At 36.4% G+C, this 22285-nt stretch overlaps 2 protein-coding genes across 4 annotated transcripts; both read left to right on the top strand.

Moving 5' to 3' along the window:
* Nucleotides 1-211: 211 nt before the first annotated feature.
* sqor (sulfide quinone oxidoreductase) lies at nt 212-8081 on the top strand. 3 transcript variants are annotated; one of them, XM_079603581.1, is made up of 11 exons: nt 396-493; nt 1068-1110; nt 2090-2316; nt 3080-3250; nt 3586-3639; nt 4003-4197; nt 5043-5252; nt 5359-5542; nt 5834-5901; nt 7591-7769; nt 7869-8081. In XM_079603581.1, exons 3-11 carry the CDS (start codon nt 2095-2097, stop codon nt 7924-7926), a joined length of 1341 nt encoding a protein of 446 aa, XP_079459707.1. In that variant the 5' UTR covers nt 396-493; nt 1068-1110; nt 2090-2094; the 3' UTR covers nt 7927-8081. The 3 variants fall into 3 exon arrangements, with proteins under 3 accessions (XP_079459708.1, XP_079459707.1, XP_079459709.1); XM_079603582.1 differs by lacking the exon at nt 1068-1110 and having other exon boundaries at nt 212-493; XM_079603583.1 differs by lacking the exons at nt 396-493; nt 1068-1110 and having other exon boundaries at nt 2090-2730; nt 2889-3250.
* Nucleotides 8082-8417: 336 nt separating this feature from the next.
* ctdspl2a (CTD (carboxy-terminal domain, RNA polymerase II, polypeptide A) small phosphatase like 2a) lies at nt 8418-21770 on the top strand. Its single transcript, XM_079603580.1, has 13 exons — nt 8418-8617; nt 12687-12895; nt 12984-13122; nt 13243-13389; nt 14756-14974; nt 15049-15136; nt 15214-15325; nt 15414-15500; nt 15608-15670; nt 17394-17473; nt 17651-17777; nt 17871-17966; nt 19490-21770. Exons 2-13 carry the CDS (start codon nt 12710-12712, stop codon nt 19553-19555), a joined length of 1410 nt encoding a protein of 469 aa, XP_079459706.1. The 5' UTR covers nt 8418-8617; nt 12687-12709; the 3' UTR covers nt 19556-21770.
* Nucleotides 21771-22285: the final 515 nt, after the last annotated feature.

Here is a 22285-nt window from a genome sequence, read left to right as displayed (position 1 = left end):
TGTAAACAAAAAAAAAGAACTTTTATAGATATGTTATAGCTTAAGTGTTATTATAGCCTACTAACAAATAATTAAATTTTTCTGAGATTTTATTTAGTATGTTTAAAGTGAGGTTATTTAATGTTATTGGTCTGGGTGCTGTAATTCAGACTAATAATTCAGTAACGTTTGATAAACAGCACATTTGATGGAAATGCAGTAGCGACCCCTTCTGGGCGATTACGGCGGCATGATTTAACTTTCGTTTGCTCGTGCGTGGAAAGTTCATACGTACAATACTCTACCGTAAAAACGGACATAGATCGAGCGCTATAAAATAAGAATTATCTTGATGAAGATTTATGACATGCAAAAATTACATAATCGTGCAACGTTACTGACAGTCGAATAATAAAGTCCATACGTCAAACTGAGCTGATCCAGGAAAACAAACCGCAGTGAATATATCATTTGCAGGTGCAAGAGCTGTCTCATATACATCGCTTTGACTCTGGTAAGACCTTATTTCACACGAGTTTAATGCTTGATATGTGTCAAAAAATAATGATTTACTAGCTACGCAGTGTATATGAATATGTTGTTTATTGTTATCCTGTTGTACGCAACTGTTCAGCTGTTAGCAAGTTGACTACGCTTGTAGGCTATACAGCTGACTTGAAGCGTAACGATAATAATTGCAGACATCTAACTTATGTAGTCAGCATTGATATCATACATTTCCATGCTTAAATGTTTTTGATAGAAATTTAAAAGAAAAAGGGTCTGCGTTGTCAGTGATAATGGACTGTCCTTCATAACTAGACAGTATAATAGACTACAGAAAAAGACTGTTCAGATAGGCTGCTCATTAAATGATTAGAAACAATGATGTCCAAAACGCCTAGATGCTGTTCAACTGGTTCTGAGACATAAAAAATGCTGTCTAGGTAGGCAGCTCAATAGTTTTTGAGCCACATCCATGTAAAATGCCAGGTATCATGACTCAGCTTTAGTTTAACTGTATGATGTTGGGTTGGAATGATAGTGAATATGTTTTTGACTATGTGCCACGGTGTTTCATCAAACTGACGCGAGGACTATCTTTCTACGCTCAGCTTTGAAAAGAAAAAGGCGAGTAGATGCATGCAATATCTCTGTACTAATTGCATTCTTTTCATTTTTAAAGATTACAGTACGATTGCAATTTTACATTATTACAAGAAGACTAGATTACACAATAGTCTTAGATGCTTTTTGGGAACATCACCACCACACAGGAAAAGGGGGAACTTTTGAGAACCTGTCAGCACAACCTCTTAAAAATGTTATATGTTTGGAGATTTAACTAAATTCAAACAAGGGAACAAATTAATAAAACAAGGCCATGAATTATTAAGTTGTGGCAAGGATAGTTCACCAAAAAAATTAAAATGTTGTCATCATTTACTCAAGTTGTTCCAAACTTGAACACAAAAGAAAGATATTTTAAAGAATATTGGTAACCAGTTATCGGTAGTCATTGACTTAGTATTTTTTCAATGGCTACCGTCAACTGTTTGATAACTAACATTCTTTAAAATATCTTCTTTTGTGTTCAACATAAGATACCAACTCACACAGGTTTGGAACAACATGAGGGTGAGTAAATGATGACAACATTTTCATGTTTGGGTGAACTATCCCTTTAATTTGTGGCCATGATATGTGTTTCTTGAATGGGGCTCCAGATTTATGTGCTGGCTATGATATCTCATCGGGAACTAATATTTTATGTGAACAAGATATTGGATCAAATTGGATCAAAACTCAATCAAAATGGGATCAAAATAAAACAATAAATGTATATAAAAAAAATTTTAATAGTAATAAAAATATTTTTTTGTTTTGTATTCATCCTGATTATTATTATTATTTATTCTGTAGTTTGTTCATCAGTGTTTTTTGATTGATTAAAGTGGTCTAAGAGAAAAATCAACAACTGTGGTTAACCAAAATTAGTGTCCTAACTGTGGTTACCACGACCTCCTAAGTTGTAAAAAACAACAACAACTAGTGTCTGGTCGTTGCAAAGATTGTCTTCGTCTGTAACTTGTTTGCATATTTCCCTCAGTGCTCATGATGGCAGGCGTCCTACACCCACAGCTTCTGCTGTTGTCCAGGCAGTACTGCAGAGTTTCCTCTGTCATGAACTCACAGATTCACACCAGCTCAGGCCTGGCCGCTAAAGACCACTACACAGTTCTCGTGCTCGGTGGAGGGAGCGGTGGCATAACCATGGCCGCGCGCCTGAAAAGAAAGGTTGGCGCGGAGAACGTGGCCATCGTGGAGCCTAGTGAGGTACAAATGCAGCAGAGCATTTTTAGTGGAACTGGCCCTTTAAGAGACCACCGTGTGCCTGGTTGTTCTCGAGGAGTCACGTACGTCACATACTGGGATTCAGGTTTAACAAGTTCCTGTTTAGTGCATGTTCACTGTATGGACATGTACCGTTCAAAAGCTTTGGGGTCTGTAAGACATTTGTTTTGTTTTTTTAAATAAATCTGCAAGGACACATTACTGTAAAGTGACAGTAATGGCATTTATGTTACAATATAGATTTCTAGTTCAAGTAAATGCTCTTATTTTGAACTTTCTATTCATCAAAGAATCCTGAAGAAAAAAAAGTATCACAGTTTCCACAAAAATATAACTGTTTTCAACATTGATAATAAAATAAAATAAAAGTACATATTAGAATGATTACTGAAGACTGCACTCTAAAAAATGCGGAGTTGTTTTAACCCAATTTTGGGTCAAATATGGACTAACCCAGCCGTTGGGTTAAATTTTTAAATTGCATTTTTGATCCAACGTTTGGGTTTGTCCATATTTGACCCAAAATTGGGTTAAAACAACCCAGTATTTTTTAGAGTGTGGAGGAACGACGCTGAAAATTCAGCTTTGATCACAGGAATAAAATACTTTCTAAAATATATTCAAATGTAAACCAGTTATTTTAAATAGATAGATATTGATCAAATATATGCAGCCTTGGTGAGCAGAAGATACTTATTTAATTCTTCAAAACTCAGCATGACGTTTAATGCATTTTTGTTTCCAGACGCATTACTATCAGCCGATATGGACGTTAGTTGGCGCAGGGGCTAAAACGGTGGCTTCCTCTGCGCGACCAACAGCGAGTGTGATACCATCGGGGGTGACGTGGGTCAAGGCCAAAGTGGCAGAATTTGACCCGGAGAACAACACTGTCCACACAGACTCTGGGAAAAAGGTATGGAACGGCATTTAAGTTGATAGTTACACTATGAACGTGTCTCAGAGTATCGTGTGTCGGTGTTGTGGAAGAGCAGTGCTTTTCTGCATATGAAATCAAAAGGGAAATGCTGGGGATTTTTGCGGCGTCATTGTGATCTTGCATAAGATTACAGTCACATTTTATTGAACCCTGAAGGCGTGTCATTATAAAATAATCAGAGTAGAACATGTTGCAAAACTAAAAGGAATGTCATAATATTACCATTGTTAAATTGCAAGATCATTTAAATCAAACTGACCCTAGCTTTAGCATTTTTTACTAATTAAATGCAACGGTTTTTCTTCTCTCAGATTTCCTATGATTATCTGATTGTAGCCCTTGGGCTTGAACTGCACTATGAAAAGGTATGTTGTGAATTTCATTTAATAGACCGAATTGCTCGTTTTCGCTTAAAACAAATAGTTTTGTTTTAAATGAGAGGAAACATTCTTGGATCATTCTTTTATTATTAACAGTTTGGGTGTGGGGTTGTTGCCATATCACTCCAGAGGATGTTTTTTTTAATTTTTTTATTCATGATACCTGACATGACTGTATATGCAATATAACTGTACCTGTTTACACAGTGTGAAACATGGAATAAGATAACTCTGGATTATAAACTCAGGGTTAAAAAATGATCCTGGGTTAACAATTTAAAGTGGTACGTTAGATCGAGTTTTTTTCTCAAAGCATCAATCCAATCGAATTCCTTCTGCTTATTACAGATCAAGGGCCTGCCAGAAGCGTTTGAACATCCCAAAATTGGTTCCAACTACTCTGTGCAAACAGTGGAAAAGACGTGGAATGCCTTGAGAAACTTTAAGGAGGGAAACGCTTTGTTCACCTTCCCAAACACTCCCGTCAAATGTGCAGGAGCTCCTCAGAAAATCATGTATCTCTCGGACGCCTTCCTGAGAAAGGTTTCATTCTTGATCTACACGTTGTGTTGTAAATCCCACTGTACATTAATCATCACCTTTAATTAATACACCTACAGAAATATCATGCTATTACTATATTTTTGTGGTAATGTGGTAATACCATGTTTTTGGGGACATATCATGGTAACATCATGTATTTTTTGTACATGTATCATGACAGTACCATGTTTTGTGGACATGAACAACGGTAATACCATGACTTGGGCCACATATGTTTTTTTTTACATATATCATGGCAATACCATATTCTGTGGACATGAATAAGGATAATAACATCTTTTTTGGGCATATATCATATAATAACACCATGTATTTTGGACATGTAGCATGGTAATACCATGTTTTGTGGACACAAACAAGGATAACACCGTGTTTTTGGGGAGCATACCAGGGTAACACCATGTATTTGTTGTTTATGTATCATGGCAATACCATATTCTTATTCTGTGGACATGAATCAGGTTAATAACATGTTTTTTGGGCATATATCATATAGTAAAACCATGTATTTTGGACATATAGAATGGTAATACCATGATTTATGGACACAACCAAGGATAATAACATGTTTTTGGGCATATATCATGGCAACACCATGTATTTTGTACATGTTTCATGGCAATACCATGTTTTTGTATTATTCGAAGTAGCTTGGAGAGCCATTTAAACACAATGGTAAATTAATATAATTTAGTACCATAGTATTAACACTTAAAACTATCACTGTACCATGGTACTGCCACAATACATTTAAGACTCCAAATGACCAATAATAATCAAAGAATTGATAACGGTTTTAAACAATGTTTTGTTTTGTTTTTTAGACAGGAAAAAGGTCCAAAGCCAACATTATTTACAACACTTCCTTACCAGTGCTGTTTGGGGTCAAGAAATATGCAGATGCCTTGTGGGAGATTGTGAAGAAACGGGACCTTAATGTAAACCTCAGGCAGAATCTCATCGAGGTCAGGGCAGACCAACAGGAAGCTGTTTTTGAGAATCTGGACAAACCTGGGGAGACAGAGGTTTTAAAGGTAGCAATTGCTAAATTTGTCACACACACACACACACACACACGGAACCATTCAGTTCTGTTTGCTGTAGATTGAGTGTGTCACGAACCCTTCATCTTGGTCACAGTTCGAGATGCTCCACGTTACCCCTCCGATGGGACCACCTGCAGTGCTGAAAGGCTCCTCATTGGACGATGCGGGCGGCTGGCTGGATGTAGATAAGTACAACCTTCAGCATAAGACGTACGCCAATGTATTTGGTATCGGAGACTGCACCAATCTACCCACGTCCAAAACGGGAGCAGCAGTAGGTAAAACACCGGGGGGGAAAAAACTCTTCTTTAAATACATTTTCTGATTAAAAATGTTTTTTTGATATTATGTAATTATTGTGGTGCTCTCTGTGAAAAGTAGGAGATAGCCTACGTCCTTGCTCATTAAACCTTTTCTTAATTATCAGTACTCATCAAACCTCTCGTTTCCCACAATTAGTAGTTTCTTGTGAAGTGATTTCCCATTTGTTTAGAGACGATTTATGTAATGAGAGTTGTTTCACTGAAATGAGATGACCAGGAGAATCATATGACTATAATCTTCTGCAGCTGCACAGTCTGCTGTACTCGACCGAACTGTCAGCAGGGTTCTGAAGAAACAGACGCCGGATAAGGCAGTAAGTATGTTTGAGGATAAACATTAATGTGCTTTGCCACTGTGGAAGCGCTATACTGTTGGCCTCGGTTTCTATTTCCTGTGTTATCCAAATGAACACCACCAGGGGGCGCAGTGTTAAAATAAACAATAACATAATCATACTGCACACTGGCTTTGAGTCTGACATGGATCCAGTCCTAATATAGAGTGGTGCGGTGATGATGTATTTTTGTTGCATGACTTCAACTAAGCTTGACAACTCTTTCAGTGTTTGTTTGAAAACTTTTTCTCCTGACAGTTCGAGTTATAATAGTTTGCAAGAGGCCAATTATAAACACATTGAGGCTGTGAAAGGGGACTAGTGACTAAATGAGTTCACCTGTTCGACCGATGACGTTTAATGTCCCCCCGACAAGCTTTGTAGTCCCATTGAGATACTTGTTAGCAACAGCCTTTTACAAGACAAGTAAAAGCTTTAAATAACCCAAGAGGGTATTACTATATCGATGAATAAAACGTGAAAATATCTTGAGCTTGTGTTCACCACAGACCTAATTTCAAGCATTAGCTAGAAGTCCATTAAAAAAAATCATTGACTTTGGGACGATGGAACCAGAAGTGCTAAAATACTAACTCGTTTCTGGGTTTTGGGCTACAAAACTACGTCATCCCATAACTCATCTGCCATCTACTACCCTAAAATAAATATCTAAAATAATTGGCTAATATTACTTCTGGTTCATTTGTCACACTTTTGTCACGCACAGAAAAATTAAGTCCAGTGCATTGAAGTGTGGGATAGAAGAATCATATCACACACACTGTAAAAAAATATTTTCATGATTTGTTATCACAACTTTTTATCTTTTGTCAAATCAACTTCGATAACTAATGTGGTGAAGATAACATACTAGTATTAAACCATTCTTCTTCATTGTATAACTCAAATTTTTAATTACAACGAACTCAAAATTTGAAGGCAACAAGGTAATTTGCTTTTTTAAGTTAAACCAAATTTTTTTTTTTACAGTGGCAGGCTCTCAGTCGCTGCGCCTGAAAGCGAATACTTTTCTAATATGTAGTAAGCGAAAACAGTACGCCAATATAGTAGTGTCTGAATACATAGTATTCGAAAAACAGTAGGCGAAAAGTATCTACTACATCCTGCAAGATGTGTGCATACGATGGACACTTTACTGTCCCATGAGGCCACGGGAGAGGATTTGTGAATGGAACTGAAGCGACACAACGGACGCTGGTAGATCACACGAAAATGACAACATGGCGGATACGTTTCATTCATACTAAACCCTTATTGATAACTATATAGAGCGTACTTTTTTTAGCGGTCACCGAGTAAACGCATATTTCAGACACAGCGAGTGCGTTGTATACTGAACAGTTTGGCGAATGTGTTAGTCATGTAGTTGCATTTTGAAAATATGCATATATGCACATTATGCATTCCTATACATAAATAGTACAAGTAGTATGGTGGTGGTATGCTGTTCCAAAAATATTATTTTTTCTTATATAACTACACATACAAGCAAGTACATTCATATGTACATAAATAATGCATATATTTATACATTAATTGGATTAAGGGTATATTAATAAATAATTAAATCATTCTAAATAGCTAAATATTACTTGTGTGCATACAAATTATTAATAATAAATGCTAATTGTTTTGTGCATGTTGTAGTATGATGGCTACACCTCATGCCCTCTGGTTACAAGCTACAACACAGTCATCTTGGCAGAATTTGATTATGACGGGCAGCCGCTGGAGACGTTCCCTGTGGACCAAAGTAAAGAGAGCAGGGTCATGTACCACATGAAAGCTGATGTCATGCCTCACTTGTATTGGCATGGACTTCTCAAGTGAGTACTGCTGATCTAGTACTGATCTCAACTTACCCTTTTGATTATAAGCCTGACATTTTTTTCTTCTCCATTTTTGTTTTGTTTTTCTTGCTTAAGGGGATTTTGGGGAGGCCCAGGACCATACCGGACCATCATGCATTTGGGAATGAAATAGAACAAACCTGTTTGTTGGTGCTTGACTTGCACAAATTAATATCCAGAGATGCCTGCTTTAAAATATAGTTTGCTAGCTTTGTACAATTTATAATTACAGTGCTATAAAATAGTTTTGGCTACTACAGCATCCATGTATTAAAAACAAAAATATTATACTTGTGAGCTGTCCTTGCATTACTTTTTCATATAATTCAGAAAGCAATGCGTTTTTAAAATGTGAAAATAAAGAACAGGCTCTTTATGAAGTCTGTATTTTGACTTGAATATTTAGATAATCAGACAGACAGATAGATAGATAGACAGAGACAGACAGACAGACAGACAGATAGACAGATAGATAGATAGATAGATAGATAGATAGATAGATAGATAGATAGATAGATAGATAGATAGATAGATAGATAGATAGATAGATTCAATCCCCTATCCTGTAAGTTTGACATTCCGGCGCCTTCCGCCACTATCTGTGCGCATGCGCAGTAGTGCACAGCATCATCCGGGTTCTTCGCAAGAATCCCTCTGAGAGGAGGCGGGAAATGGCGTCCCGAGCAGCTGTATCAGATCTATCTGTCGCTCAGTGACTCACTCTCGGCCAGAGAAGCGACCGACAGACACTCGCGCGGGTCGCTTTAGCCGCCGTGGCCAGATCCACAACCATCTCTGGACCGTGTCGTCGCGACCCCTGGCATGTAAGTGTTTTACCGAACATATTTTGATCACATACAGGCAAAAATAAATATTTAACCCTACGCCACGGTCGCAGTGCTTTGAAATCTCGCGTCTTCACGACTCGCCCCCTCCTTATGTGAGAATATGTTCTTCATGCAGATGAAGACGGAGCAGTGCTAATGTTTTATACGGCATATATAATTAAATTAATTTATAAATATAACGTCATAGGATCAATAAAAACGTCTCTTTTTTTTCCGTGCATGTTTACAGTGTGAAAAAGGCTCGTGCGCTGGAGCGCGAGCCACGAGACGCAGAGCGCGGGTGTCGCGAGACAGCCAACAAGTCATCTGTTAGCGTTAGCCGTTAAAACACCCTCGTGCTCAAATATTCCCATCAAAATAACATTTGTTATTGAGACGGGAAAAAAATACGTGGGTAGCTTGAAATCTGTGGTGCTATTTTACGGGCGACTGTTGTTGGCGATTTTTTTTCCTTTGATGTCAAAACCGATTGGCTGCTTGCTAACTTGCGCGCGACCAATTTTTGCTTAATAATGCAGCTTGGATGCGCGAACTGACCAAAAAAATATTCAAGTAGCTAATATTTTTAGTCGTGTATTGTGTTGGCTCATAGATGTAACACGTTTTAAATCACGGAAATGTGCTAGAAATGACCGACAGGCTAATGGCAAGCTACATTTGTTTAGATTCAACAAGCAGAGAAGGAGACATGATTCACCCCCGCCCACTTCAGCACATCTGAAGACTTCCACTAGTTTGTTTCCACGGCACATACCTATGGTTTTATAAACACACAAAATCATAAAAAAACGATACATTAAAAACGAAATTCTACATTAATTTCGCATCAGTATGACTAGAATATAGTAGAACCTGTGTCTACACACACACACACCATTATGGTGTAAATTCTCACTAGCACACTGCTGTTTTTTTTTTTTATCTGATTAAATATTTAAGATGCAGGGGTTTAATAGCTCGTTCTTAATATTTAAAATATAGAAAATATTTTTTTATGAATCCTGTATGTATTGGAGCACTACATAATTATTTTTTTATGATATTCTTTCTAATAATAATATAATCCTTTGTGTCAATGTCACTAGATTTTTTTTTTTTTTAACTAGAAAGTGTTTTACAAAAAGAACCATAAACTGGTGCTTTTAGATTTTTTTTTGTCAACTGAACCCCTTCGATGTATAATATTTATCCCCTGAGATTTTAAGTTGATCTATTTTAATAATCGAACAACACATTTGTACATTCACGGTTAATGGTCGTGGATGTAAAAACATTTTCTGATTTTATTTTGAATTTGTAGCTGCACTTTAAAGTGGACTCAACTTTTTGATTATTATTATTATTAATTATATTATGTTATAGCTTAAATTACAAAGATGAAGACAATATATTAGCCTACTGTTGCAAATTACAATTAAACCGTAAAATAAAATTACTTGACAATAGGGGTGTGCGATATTGACAAATTATTTCTCTATATTTTCTCGTTAACGATTATTAGAAGATATTTTGCAGAGTTTTTATTGTGTTTGTACTTTGGCAGGTTTGGGACTGTCGTGGACAGCCGACTCCTAAAGTTTTTGATATTCTTCATACTCTGTGGTGGTCAGTTCACAGCAGTGACAGAAATTATCTTTTCCAATATGTTTCAATAGATTTTTACCTAATATGGGCATTTTTACCTTTTATAAAGTCATTTTTTAAACCTAATTATATGCATGCATCATCTTTTGTGTCAATTTAATAAAATTCAATTGTAAAAATCAGACACGATAGGGCTGTTACTAATCAAATGAAATCAGTATCAACAAAATTCATCTTAACAATATTGAATATTGAAAACAAGAAAAGATACTTTAAATGTGAAATTGAAACCGCCAGTAAGTGGCAGCAAGTCACTGTTAATTAGCGAATCATTGAGATTCAACCGATTCATTCAAATGGCTGATTCATTCAAGGAAAGAAGCATTTCACGATCTTAATCTATCCTAGTCAACTGATTTGTTCATAAAGCCGTGTGTGGCTTTGGTTTTGAACTATTTTCGTTGAAAACAGGCAATATGGTGTCTAACTTAAGTCACTTAATATTAACTTCTTGTTTATTAAACTTGTATAAAATCAATATCACATTTGTTATCGTGCTGATATTTGGAGAAAAACTGCACTCTTGTGATATTTATTACTAAATTATATAAATGAAGACCAAATCATGCAGTGAAAGTGTGTGCGCCCGCACTAGTCTAATCTACTACATCACGTAGACATGCATGCACTCTGTGTGTGTGTGAGGGATAGGCTATACTCGATAATGTCACACATCGCTAAAACAACAATTATGATATCGCAGACGATATATATATCGCACCACCCCTACTTGACAAAAAAAATAAAATGAACAATAAAACGAACAAACCCCTGCGGTTCCTTCAAGAACTCCCAGAGGCTTTCGACCCACCTTTGGGAAACCCTTATCTTAGGGGTGCATGATATATCGGCCACAATATCGGCTGATATATATGTACATTTTTTGTTATGGCTGTTGGCTCGAGAGAAGAGAATTAAGGCTATATATTAAAGCCGATAAATAAGGATGCTACGATTTGGTTGATACTATACCTGATTTTTACAAACAACAATTGGCCGATACCGATATTTGTAACTTGCTCTCTTATTTGCATTTTGTGTGAATTAAAGGTGAAAAGCACTCAATACAGTGTTAGCGCGCGGTCTAAAACACGGCTTGCAGGCACAAGCTTTGGAAGCCTAACCCTAGCCTAGAATTAAGTTCTTTCGCGTCGTCTTGCGCTCGAAAATTTAAATTTGCAAGGCTTAAAAAAACGTGTAGAGGATAAACTTTCATGAAGATGCAGCACTGGTCTAATCTGGACCAAAATAACGACTGTCTGTAAAATAAAAAAATAATAATTAGCATAATGTTTATATGAATCAAATATCATTTTGAATAAAACAGCATTGTATATTTATGCGTAGTTTCATACAAAGAGCTGATCACAGAGTACTTTTTGCATATAAAAACATGCAGTGGAATGGATCCTCCTCAACTTCTTGACTTTCGAGACGTTTTAAACAAAAAGTTGAACTTTGAACTTTACATGGCTTTCTAAACATGCAGCTCTGTCTTGCAAGACTCGTGCGAGTGCCATGGTCCAAGATGTCAGTCTAGCGCTTTACATAGAAAACAATGAAAAAGCAGCACAGAAAATGCGTTCTGTTTGAACGGCTCGGTCACGGTTGTGATGTAACCAAGATCTTCTCCGCACAAGTGGGTTCAACTGGATAGGCTTAGAAAAACATTAAAAGGGCATCTTGCGCATCTTGTTCGCCACTGATGAGGCTGTCTGACGCACACCTAAAATTTTAATGCACCATTTTTTCAATTGAATATGGATTTTATTTTAAATTCGGATTTGACAGCCCTACGGTGCATCCCTACCTGATCTAGACAAATACACATGGCTTAATTGTCCTTTAAAATTTTAATTTCTTTTAAATATTAAGTAATTTGTCTAATAATTATGAATTAATTTAAATGAATCGAATGTAAAATCATAATTGCACGGCAATATTTTCATATTGATAGTGTAGGAGTGTCATAGAACCAGACGGATTTGATCACTGGACGCCTATGTAAATATCTGTTCCAAGTTTCTAATCTCAAATCCCATACGCAAGAGCGTGAAGGTTTGCAACCAGGTGTCCCCACTTTTAACCCATTACAGTCTTCAATAGTTTGCGCTGACATAAATCCCCATTGATTGGGTGATGGTTTCCCCCTCTTTTTGTGGCACTCTTAAAGACGGGAGGTAGGGTGCTGTGGAGACCTCTCTTGTCATCGCCAGCAGGGAAGAGATCCGATTGTTTTCCTTGAGTTGCCATGACTGATTTCCGGAATGGAATTTCCCAACTGCCTGAATATCTCGCATTCAATGTTATTAATGTAGCGGTATTGAAATTTATGCAAATATGCATGGTGCTGCTCTGCACCTTTTTCCCAGTAGATGAACTGGTTTTGTCTTTTTCCCAGTCTTACATGTGACTTTTGGGACAATGAGGCTGAGAGTGCGTAAGGCATCTCAGCAGCGGAGCGCCACCCCGTCCGCCCGGACTGCCAAGACCAAGAGGAAGCTCTCCGAGGTGGAACACACTCTGCCCTCCGAAGACGGCAAGATGCAGAAACGAGACACGGGCATTTTCTCCACCATCAAAAGGTTCATCAGAGGCAATGCTGTCAAGGTTAGGATCTGAAAGTGGTTTTTGAGATGATTCTGTGGAGTCCACGACACAAGTGCGGTTTGATTTGAGATGTATTTCTTAATGTCAGGTGGAGCAGTGCCCTCCTGCTAAGAGAAGCCGTGTAGACTGTGATTCGGACAGTAATCTGATCACATCCACTCCGACCGGTGGGAACCTGCCCAGCAGAGCAAACCCCAGAGCCCGCAGGAAAGGCCCTGTCAATGGAGGTATTAGTGCTGACACACAGATAAACGGGCTGCTCTTCTTTTAAGAGTTCTGTATGTAAATGACCTTTGCTGTCAGCGATCTATGGTTGTTGAATGTTTCTTGAATTTTCTTCTGCTCAGATACTATGACAGGTCAGAGTATACCAGTGAAGCCCAACGGGAAGCTGGAGGTGCAGGCAGAAACCCCGAGCAGTCCTCCCCGCACCACCCTCCTGGGAACCATCTTCTCTCCCGTTTTTAGCTTCTTCTCACCCGCCAACAAAAACGGTAAGGGCCTGTGATCGCACTTGTCAGCTGACTAAATGCATGTGCCTAAGTGACATGAAGTTAGTCACCTTTTCAGTCCTTTTGGTATACAAAAATGTGAGAATAAAAATGAAGCATGAAACACAAAATCAGTATTGACCATATTTATTTTATTTATACATATTCCTGGGGCCAGATTGATGAAATATTTAGAATACAATTCTTCTTAACTGATATTTTTTGTCTTAATTTCTTAATGTCTTTCTTAATAAATGCTTCAAAAAAGTATCAGTGTTGGGAAAACTTCCAATTTGAAGTCCATCTTGTGACAGGCTCTTTAAAAATAACTATTTAAAATACACGCAGTATTAAAAATAATCCACCTTTTAGCAGAAAGCTCGGGCAGACGACAAAACTGCACAGTATATAACGCTTCTAATAAACAACATTAGTGTGCATTGCCATTGATGCTTTTATAGTATAATTATCATTATCATTCCTGGTTTGAATTGGCCTTTTTTTGTGTACAATTCAACAGCACACAATATTCCAAAGGATATTTTGAACACTTTATTTTAAGGTGCTGTAGTTACATGTTACTACATGTACTTACTATAGTAATAACAGTAAATTATGCACAATTACAAGTAACTAACCCTAACCATAACTCTATAGTAAGTACATGTAGTTAATTGATATTACTCAGTACTTATGAATAAGTACAATGTAACTGTCACCTTAAAATAAAGTGTAACCATAAAATACTAACCAATAGCAAATTAGATTTAGCTGCTTCTCCTCCGTTGGGCCGGATGGTTCTCAGAACCGTAAGGAACGGTTATAGTTATATTTCATTATATTGGGTCTACGACCCTAAAAAGGACAGAGTGCTCCCGCATACCTATATTTTCTCATCATAGTCGCGATTGTCGCTGTTTTGACTCCTTTACACATTATATAATCTGTTTTATGAGTTTTCAGCTGTTCAAAATACCATCAAATGTAGGCTACGCACATACAACGAGCGCATTTATCCCAGCACACAGCATTGTTTTGGTTGTTTGGTAAGTTCTGTTGCATACGTAATAAAAGCCAATCAATCTGGTTGTGAACACATCCCTATGCCTTTTAGGTTTGGTGTTAAAATGGCAATTTGAACCATAGGTGGACCAGGACTAAATACATTTTTTTGGTCTGGACCAAAACTACAAGTGTGAACACACCCATAATGTAGAACTTAAACTAAGTACTAAAATTCAAAGTGTATAATTTCTGAGCTAAAGCAATTGGGCAGAATTGAGAATTGAGACTGATGAAATTGCAGCATTTCTTGTGAGTTTTTTCTGATTTCATCACACCGTTAAACTGAGCCGTCCTCATCCTCCAGCTACAACGGGCTCTGATTCCCCGGGTCAGGCGGTGGAAGCCGAGGAGATCGTGAAGCAGCTCGAAATGGAGCAGCTCGAGGAAACCCCGACCAGCACTACCACCGACGGCCGAGACCTGACCTTTGACCCCGCACTAAACCCTCGACCGCTGCCTCTCGTAGACACACCGGTAGAGGAAGGAGAGATCGTCACAGAGGCTGATATGCCTCCGCTAACTGGTGAGTGTCTGGCATGTTCTCCAGCTGTACCGCTGCTTGAAGATGACCATCCTCACATTTCCTCTCTTGGTTAGCCGTAGGATGCAACAGCAATTGCCCGGATGTCCCGCCTTCACCTCCTCCAGAGGGGACTTATGAAGAGGACTGGGAAGTTTTTGACCCGTGAGCCTGATTTCAACATGCTCTAAATCTGAATAACTTCAATATAGACACATGCTTAACTTGTCTCTATCTTACAGTTATTTCTTTATCAAACACGTGCCACCCTTGACTGAAGAGCAGCTCACCCGTAAGCCTGCGCTCCCTCTGAAAACCAGGAGCACGCCCGAGTTCTCCCTCGTCCTGGATCTGGTACGTTGGCATTCAACTCTGATCTTAGTTGTTTGACGCAAGCTCTTTTTGATGCAAGGATTAAGCCGTCACTGTGGTTTTCTTCCAGGATGAGACGTTGGTCCACTGCAGCCTCAATGAATTGGAGGATGCAGCTTTGACCTTCCCTGTGCTTTTCCAAGACGTCATTTACCAGGTACAGAACGAGCATCTCAAACGATCAATATTTCACAATATTTTTCACAAGCTGCACTGCTTTGCACATAGCTCTGTTAAGAGGGATTTGCTTTCTTTTTCCTAAAGGTGTATGTCCGGTTACGGCCATTCTTTAGAGAATTCCTGGAACGCATGTCTCAGATTTATGAGGTACGTGAGGTGTTTTTATTATTATTTTGTTTTTGTTTTCAGTTCCATAATGGAGTTGACATGATTTATTTCAAGTCTTTGAATAAACATTTTGTTTATTTGAGGTTGTTGTGAAGCTCATGTACAAAGTCCCAGCAATCAGAACATACAAATGTGTGTCTTATTAATTTATTAAAGCAATATAAGGCTCAAATCCAATGTTTAACCCTTAATGACCTATACAGCTGCCGGCGGCTAAAAATAACTATTGATCTGAAATGTTTAATAACTTTTGAACCGCTAATCCAATCTGTATGCTTTAAAAAGTCCTGTAAAGAGGAGATTCGCGGCTTTTATGGTATTGGGTTAATCGTGACATTCAGAGGCTCCGTAGTGAATGTGATTGATCAGGTTTTGATCAGCATTGATTTGTCATAGAAACCCGTTTGTTTCTCTAAGCCAAACAGGAATGATTGTTGATGCTTAGTCCCATCCTCATGCCCAGATTGGTATATATATATATATATATATATATATATATATATATATATATATATATATATATATAAATAATGTGTCACTTTTGCTTCAGTGTTCTATTACAATGTTTTCTATTTATTTTACTTCCTGAACTTTTTTTGGACACATCTACATAGTAAATTGAAAAACAAACCAGCTTTTCATTAAAAAACGTCTATAATAATGTTGTAATAAATGGCTATAACTTGCTTAGGGATTGTTACATGTAGTCAAAATTTCATCTGGATATCTAGAATATCCAAGTAAAACTTTCTAAAGGAAAAAATCCAAACTTCAGGAGGATTTGTTTGAGTTGAGTAAAAAAAAAATCACTAAAATGTGCTACCGTTTTTCTTAAATCTGGTAAATTCATCCATTCCAAGACAAAATGAATGTAAAATTGGGAATTTAAATTAGCTAGATGGAAACTTCAGGTTCTCCTGTTTAAAATGATATATGGCACTTGATGCTGACTGCTATAATGGGTTAGAAAAACAAAGAAAAGAAAATGTTCTAGGTCTTCAAGGGTTAAAGATAACTATTAAATATGCGAGTAATTATTAGCTAACAAAAAATAACAGCCCATGAAAAGTACCTAATATTTTATATATATGCACACAAATCTGCTGAACTGGTTAGATTTATTCTGGAAACTGTGATATTTTATCATTTATATTAGGGCTGTCATGATTCCCCGATTAAATTAAAGTAAGTAAATTAAAAATCCTCTAGCAATTTACCTGTCGATTAAATACCGGAAGTGATGCATTCTACGGACGAGAATCCATGAACCGCATTATCAGACCGTTTTCAATGGCTGAAAAAATCATAATTTTGCATAGTGCTATTCACTTTTTGATTGATTTCGTAATGTTTTCCCTAAATGCCGAAATTAAAATTGAATTAAGACCAAAAAAACCAAAGTAGTTTATTTAATAACATGTGTAACATTAAACTGACATGTTTAACTGTTTATCCACGTTGTGCGGACGAAATAGACGCTGAAAAAAATCAACTAATCAAACGTGACAGTTTCGGACAATGATTTCGGCCTTTCAAAAAAACCATTTCGGACAAAAAAAATTGGTAGCTGAAAATTGTGCATTGGTCTTCTCATGCTTTTTTCTTTTTTTTTCTCGAACCCTTATGAATATCCTGTCAATGATGCAGTCTACTGTGTTCACCTCAGACTGGCGTTAATGACATAACCTTGAATTATCTGCAGATTATACTCTTCACTGCTTCCAAGAAGGTATATGCTGACAAGCTGCTGAACATCCTGGATCCTAAAAAACAGTTGGTTAGGTCAGTTGCTTAAAATAGTTTTTGTGCTCTTTCAAAATGAATATAAAGTGAAGTTTAAATGCATTAAATTGCAGCTGCATTAATAGTATGGAGGTGTGATGGGAACAAATGTGTCTGGATTCTCAAGTTGAATGATGTTTAAAGTGAGTATTAAGCTCTTGTCCTCTCGTATCTCAGGCACAGATTGTTTCGCGAGCACTGCGTATGCGTCCAAGGCAACTACATCAAAGATCTTAACATCCTCGGGAGGGATCTCTCCAAGACGGTGATCATAGACAACTCTCCTCAGGCTTTTGCCTACCAGGTTGGTGAAGCCGCTTTAGGGTTCACCTTCATTGATGTGGTCTGCGCCGAGTTATTAGTATGTAAAGCTCAGGATGTGCTTCTCTCATTGCAGCTTTCCAATGGGATCCCCATTGAGAGTTGGTTTGTGGACAAGAATGACAATGAGCTCCTAAAGCTGGTGCCGTTTTTGGAGAAGCTGGTGGAACTGGTATGTGCGTCTCGTCTTTTGTGTGCTGCTTTTTATTGATGAACGTATGGTAGGGTCCCCCCCCCCCCCCAGATAATTAAATACATTCTCCTATCTTAGTTTAATGAGTAAAGACATAAATGTAAGAAAAAAAGTTTTATATAAATATTAAGTGTACATTTTTCTATTCATAAAAAAAATAAATAATGATAGGATTTCTTGGCAATTTAATTCAGAATAATGGTATAATGATAATAAAATTGCTGTAGTTATTATTATTTTAACTCAAATGACACACTTTCATAATACTTATGATAATACTTTTATTTGATAATACCAGGGCTTTTTTATTTTGCTTTTTTAAAAAAAATGGATGCTTTTTTACAAAACTATTGCTATAATATAAAATCTGTAAATACCCTTATACCATCATGATGTGATGGGTTTTAATTATTGGTTTCAATAAAAAGTAAATGTATATTTTTAATAGACATTTATTTTTAAAAGATTTCTTTGCAATTTCATTAAGTAATAATGATTTATTATTAATATTTTAACTATGCTCTTTCCATCAAACATAATTGGATAATACCAGGGCTTTTTTCACAAACTTTATTTTATTAGACTTTTTATTAACAATAAACTTTTTCTAAGCCGATTTACAGAACAATTGCTATAAAAATGTAGTACCAAACATTAGAATTGTGTGATTTGGTTTTAATTGTTGTTTAAAATAAAAATAATTAAATGTACTTTTTATATTCTACATTATAATATCTTAGTGTGAAGACTAAGACTTCATGATGTGATGGGTTTTAATACATTTCTTTTAATTAATTTAATGTACTTTAAAAAAAGACAGATTTATTTACAATTTAATTTAGTGGTAATAAGTCATTTTTAATAATTTGAATACCTCAAACTATGCACATTCATTATCCCTTTTTTTAGATAGTACCAGGTTTTTTTTTAACAAAACTTTGTTTTATTTGACTCTTTATTATTAACAGTCAACTTTTCTATGTTTACAAAACAATATTATTGAGAAACCGGCCGTCAGTAATGCCACGATTATCCATGATCTGGTTCAGATTAATTCCTGTATGTTTTGGGTTGAGATGTCTTGCACTTTTAAGTTAAAAAAATAATTGTACACACGTGAGCGTTTGAAAGCAGGCGTCTATCAGTGGATATATTAGAGATCCGCTCTGGTGTGTATCAGTGTAAGCTCGCCGAAGAGCGCCAAAGACGTCTATTTATAACATGTTTTGTGGCCAATCACAGACAACGGCTGCTCGAAATGTGCCTGCCTTTGTAATGTCTTCAGCAAGTTCCCGCGACACAGTATCCATCCGCTTCCTCTTGAGATCACGTGAGGTGCTAAATCTGCCATGATAATCTTAGTTGTGTGTGATGCGCCACGATTTTCGAATCTTGTAGTGTGTGCAGGTTTAAGATTTGAAGGAAGAAACTCCTGTAGTGTGAGCCCATCTCAAGGTGTCGTGTACAACTGTGTTTTTGTTGACTGTGTGTTTTTATTCCAGAACGAGGACGTTCGGCCATACATAAGAGAGAGATTTCGCCTGCATGACCTTCTACCCCCAGACTGAATGTCCAAGAAAACGAACATTTCTTGCCAACCAGACTGTTTTTAAGCAGTGGGGGAAGGAGAATTTGCCACAAACTCTTTGCCATAAGGATTTCAACTACAGACTTGCCTACATGGGTGTTCTTTTATGTGGGGCGGGCGGGAGGAAGGGAGGGAGGGGGGCTCTGGACTAATGTTTTAAGACAAATGACTTGATGTATGCATATGTTTTCTATACACGCACTCATTTATGGACGAGAAGATAACTTCTGATTGGTCGTCCTGGAATGGAGTCTATGCCTGATTCGGACTTTAGCGTAAAGCGCTGTGCAGAAGTGGACTTGCGTCACTCATTTTGGTGCTCTAAGGGACCCTCTGCCCTACCAGGCCACTGGCTTACTTCAACGAGAATGAACGGTTGAATATAAATATATAGAACATGAATATATACATTCAACTATGTGTGTATATGTATATATAACATTTGTACATATATATTTTTTCCTGTCAAGTTTGTAAAACACAACTTGCCCTTTGGTTTTAATTCATTATGCATTCCTTTTTAGTTCGAGTTGTTTTTTTTTAAATAGACATGCTGGCTTTTTATTAATTTTTTTTTTTTTTTTACTCTAGATTTGATGTGTATTTAATGGCCTATCCGTTTCGCTCTAGCTTTCTGGTGAAGTGTAATCCAAACTCCGGTGACGTCCCGCGCGGAGCATATGGAGATGCATCATTGCTCATTTGTAAATCTCGACTCGATTCTCTGTCTTGTGGTTTCCAGTTACTGACCGCTTACTTACCATTTATTCACGTCAGTCCTAATTTGAGGAATTTAACTTTTTTTTTGTTTTGTTGTTAGTTTGTTTTTATATACCAGTATAGATGAAATGTAAAATACTGTATGTGCTTTAAATTGCTTTTCTGTGGAAAAAATAATAATAATGCTTTGTCTCTTTCAGAAATGTCCGGTAATTGTAGCACCAGCACATGAACTAGCTTAAATCACTGCATATCTGCAATATTCCCTGTTTTTTTTCTCTCTCTCTCTCTTTCTCCTGCAATCCTGCTTTGTTTTAGGAGTTATCATGTACAGCTCTACCTACCTCTGAAGGGTAGACCTTCCGTTTCATTCAGTGTTACCCCACAATGGTTTTTATTTCCATGGACATTAATACAGGATTTTTATGTACCAGTACAATTCGAATTGGTTTTTCTTTGTCGTTTGGATGAAAGTTTCACATGTGGCCTTAATTTTAGTTTTTTTACTTGTCAGTTATGACTTTAAGCTTGTCATAGTTAGAGCTAGGGATGCACCAATATGAACATTTTGGCCGATATTGATAATTATTTATATTGCAAAACCTATAACTGATTTGTTGGCCGATAAACCTAAATCTAAGCCATCTAAAGTGTCTCAGCTGAAGGAAAGAATCCATTATTTATCAGCTTTGGTCAATATCGATAACATTAAAAATACTGATATGTTGGCCGATATATTGTGCATCTCTAGTTACAGCTCATGCTTTTTACTGTTCAGGAGGAAAATAAGACACCGGTGATCATGAACTGAGAAATTTGAAGTTTAATAGCCAGGTTTTTAATAGAATTGGTAATAATTTTAGCCTACAAGGCAGCTCTTGTCAATTTAGATTAATATTTTCTCACAAAATGGCAGCTTCTGTTTTGGGAGTATTAACTTGCTGTCAAATGGATCGTTATGGATAATGGATCAGAAAACGTAGATAATTTTTTTTTTGTGATTGCAATGGATGAAATGAGTCTTTTGATGGAATGGTTGTGTGTTTGGTTGCAAATGTTTGTGAATGAAAAGGCCTTTGTTAAAGATGGATGTGAATGCAATGAATGTATTTCAGTGCAGCTTTTGCAGCACACATGGAGCAACAAGAAAACCTTCTTTAAATCTTTTCAGACTATGTATAATATATGTATGTGTTTTTCCTGGAATGGTATTTTTTTATATAGTGTCAGTGAAACTGAATTTGGTTTAATGTAGCTGACTATTAAAAACAACAACAGCGGTTAGTCACTGAAAACAGCATGCTGAAAAGTTCAAGACTGAAACATTAAATTTGCTGTTTTTGCACATTAGAAAGTTTCATTTTTACTGTTAACTGTTTCTGTCATTTTAAAATGTATTTGAAAGAAATTGCAAGTTCTTTGAGATATAGTCTAGACATAACTAAAGGTGAATAAATGTAAAATTTTAATAACTGAAAAACCACACACTTTCTTGGTATGTATTTGATTGGAAGTTAAAATCATAATCTTTAAATAGGACTTAGTTGCGAAAGGGGAACACCCTTCATCCCAATATCAAAAGTAAAAAAATTTTTTTTTTAAGTTATAAAATTAAAATAAGTGTCATATCATTAAATAAATACATAATTATGTATTTAATAAATTACTTATTTTATAATGTTGGGCCTAAAATACACATTTTATCCAATTAAAATCTTAAATCATTATAATAATTAATTTTTCACCATGTTAAAATCATTTATTTTATATATATGTTCCAATATAATGAAAAATCTATTATCTAAAAAAAAAACATTTTTTATAAGCTAGTTTTTTTCAATCTCTCTCCACCTTGTTACATTATGTTATTTTCACCTACATTTTACTTCATGCACTGAATATTGTTTTATATTGCACAATAACTTCTGAGTTAGTAGAAGCATCTATTCTTTGACATTATGTGAAAAAATTGTGCTGTCAAATAGATTAA

Source organism: Phoxinus phoxinus, assembly GCF_949152265.1.
Source record: "Phoxinus phoxinus genome assembly, chromosome: 25".
NCBI lineage: Eukaryota > Metazoa > Chordata > Actinopteri > Cypriniformes > Leuciscidae > Phoxinus > Phoxinus phoxinus.
Note: the sequence above shows the minus strand (reverse complement) of the source record. Positions and strands in the feature narration are given on the sequence as shown.

Bases quoted from the DNA above. Each gene is read 5' to 3' on its own strand.
- ctdspl2a (XM_079603580.1), top strand. From the start codon at position 12,710: ATGAGGCTGAGAGTGCGTAAGGCATCTCAGCAGCGGAGCGCCACCCCG. The intron at 13,123-13,242 runs GTATTAGTGCTG...TCTTCTGCTCAG, and splicing joins GAAAGGCCCTGTCAATGGAG to ATACTATGACAGGTCAGAGT. The intron at 17,967-19,489 runs GTATGTGCGTCT...TTTTTATTCCAG, and splicing joins TGGAGAAGCTGGTGGAACTG to AACGAGGACGTTCGGCCATA.
- sqor (XM_079603582.1), top strand. From the start codon at position 2,095: ATGATGGCAGGCGTCCTACACCCACAGCTTCTGCTGTTGTCCAGGCAG. The intron at 3,640-4,002 runs GTATGTTGTGAA...TGCTTATTACAG, and splicing joins TTGAACTGCACTATGAAAAG to ATCAAGGGCCTGCCAGAAGC. The intron at 5,543-5,833 runs GTAAAACACCGG...AATCTTCTGCAG, and splicing joins CAAAACGGGAGCAGCAGTAG to CTGCACAGTCTGCTGTACTC.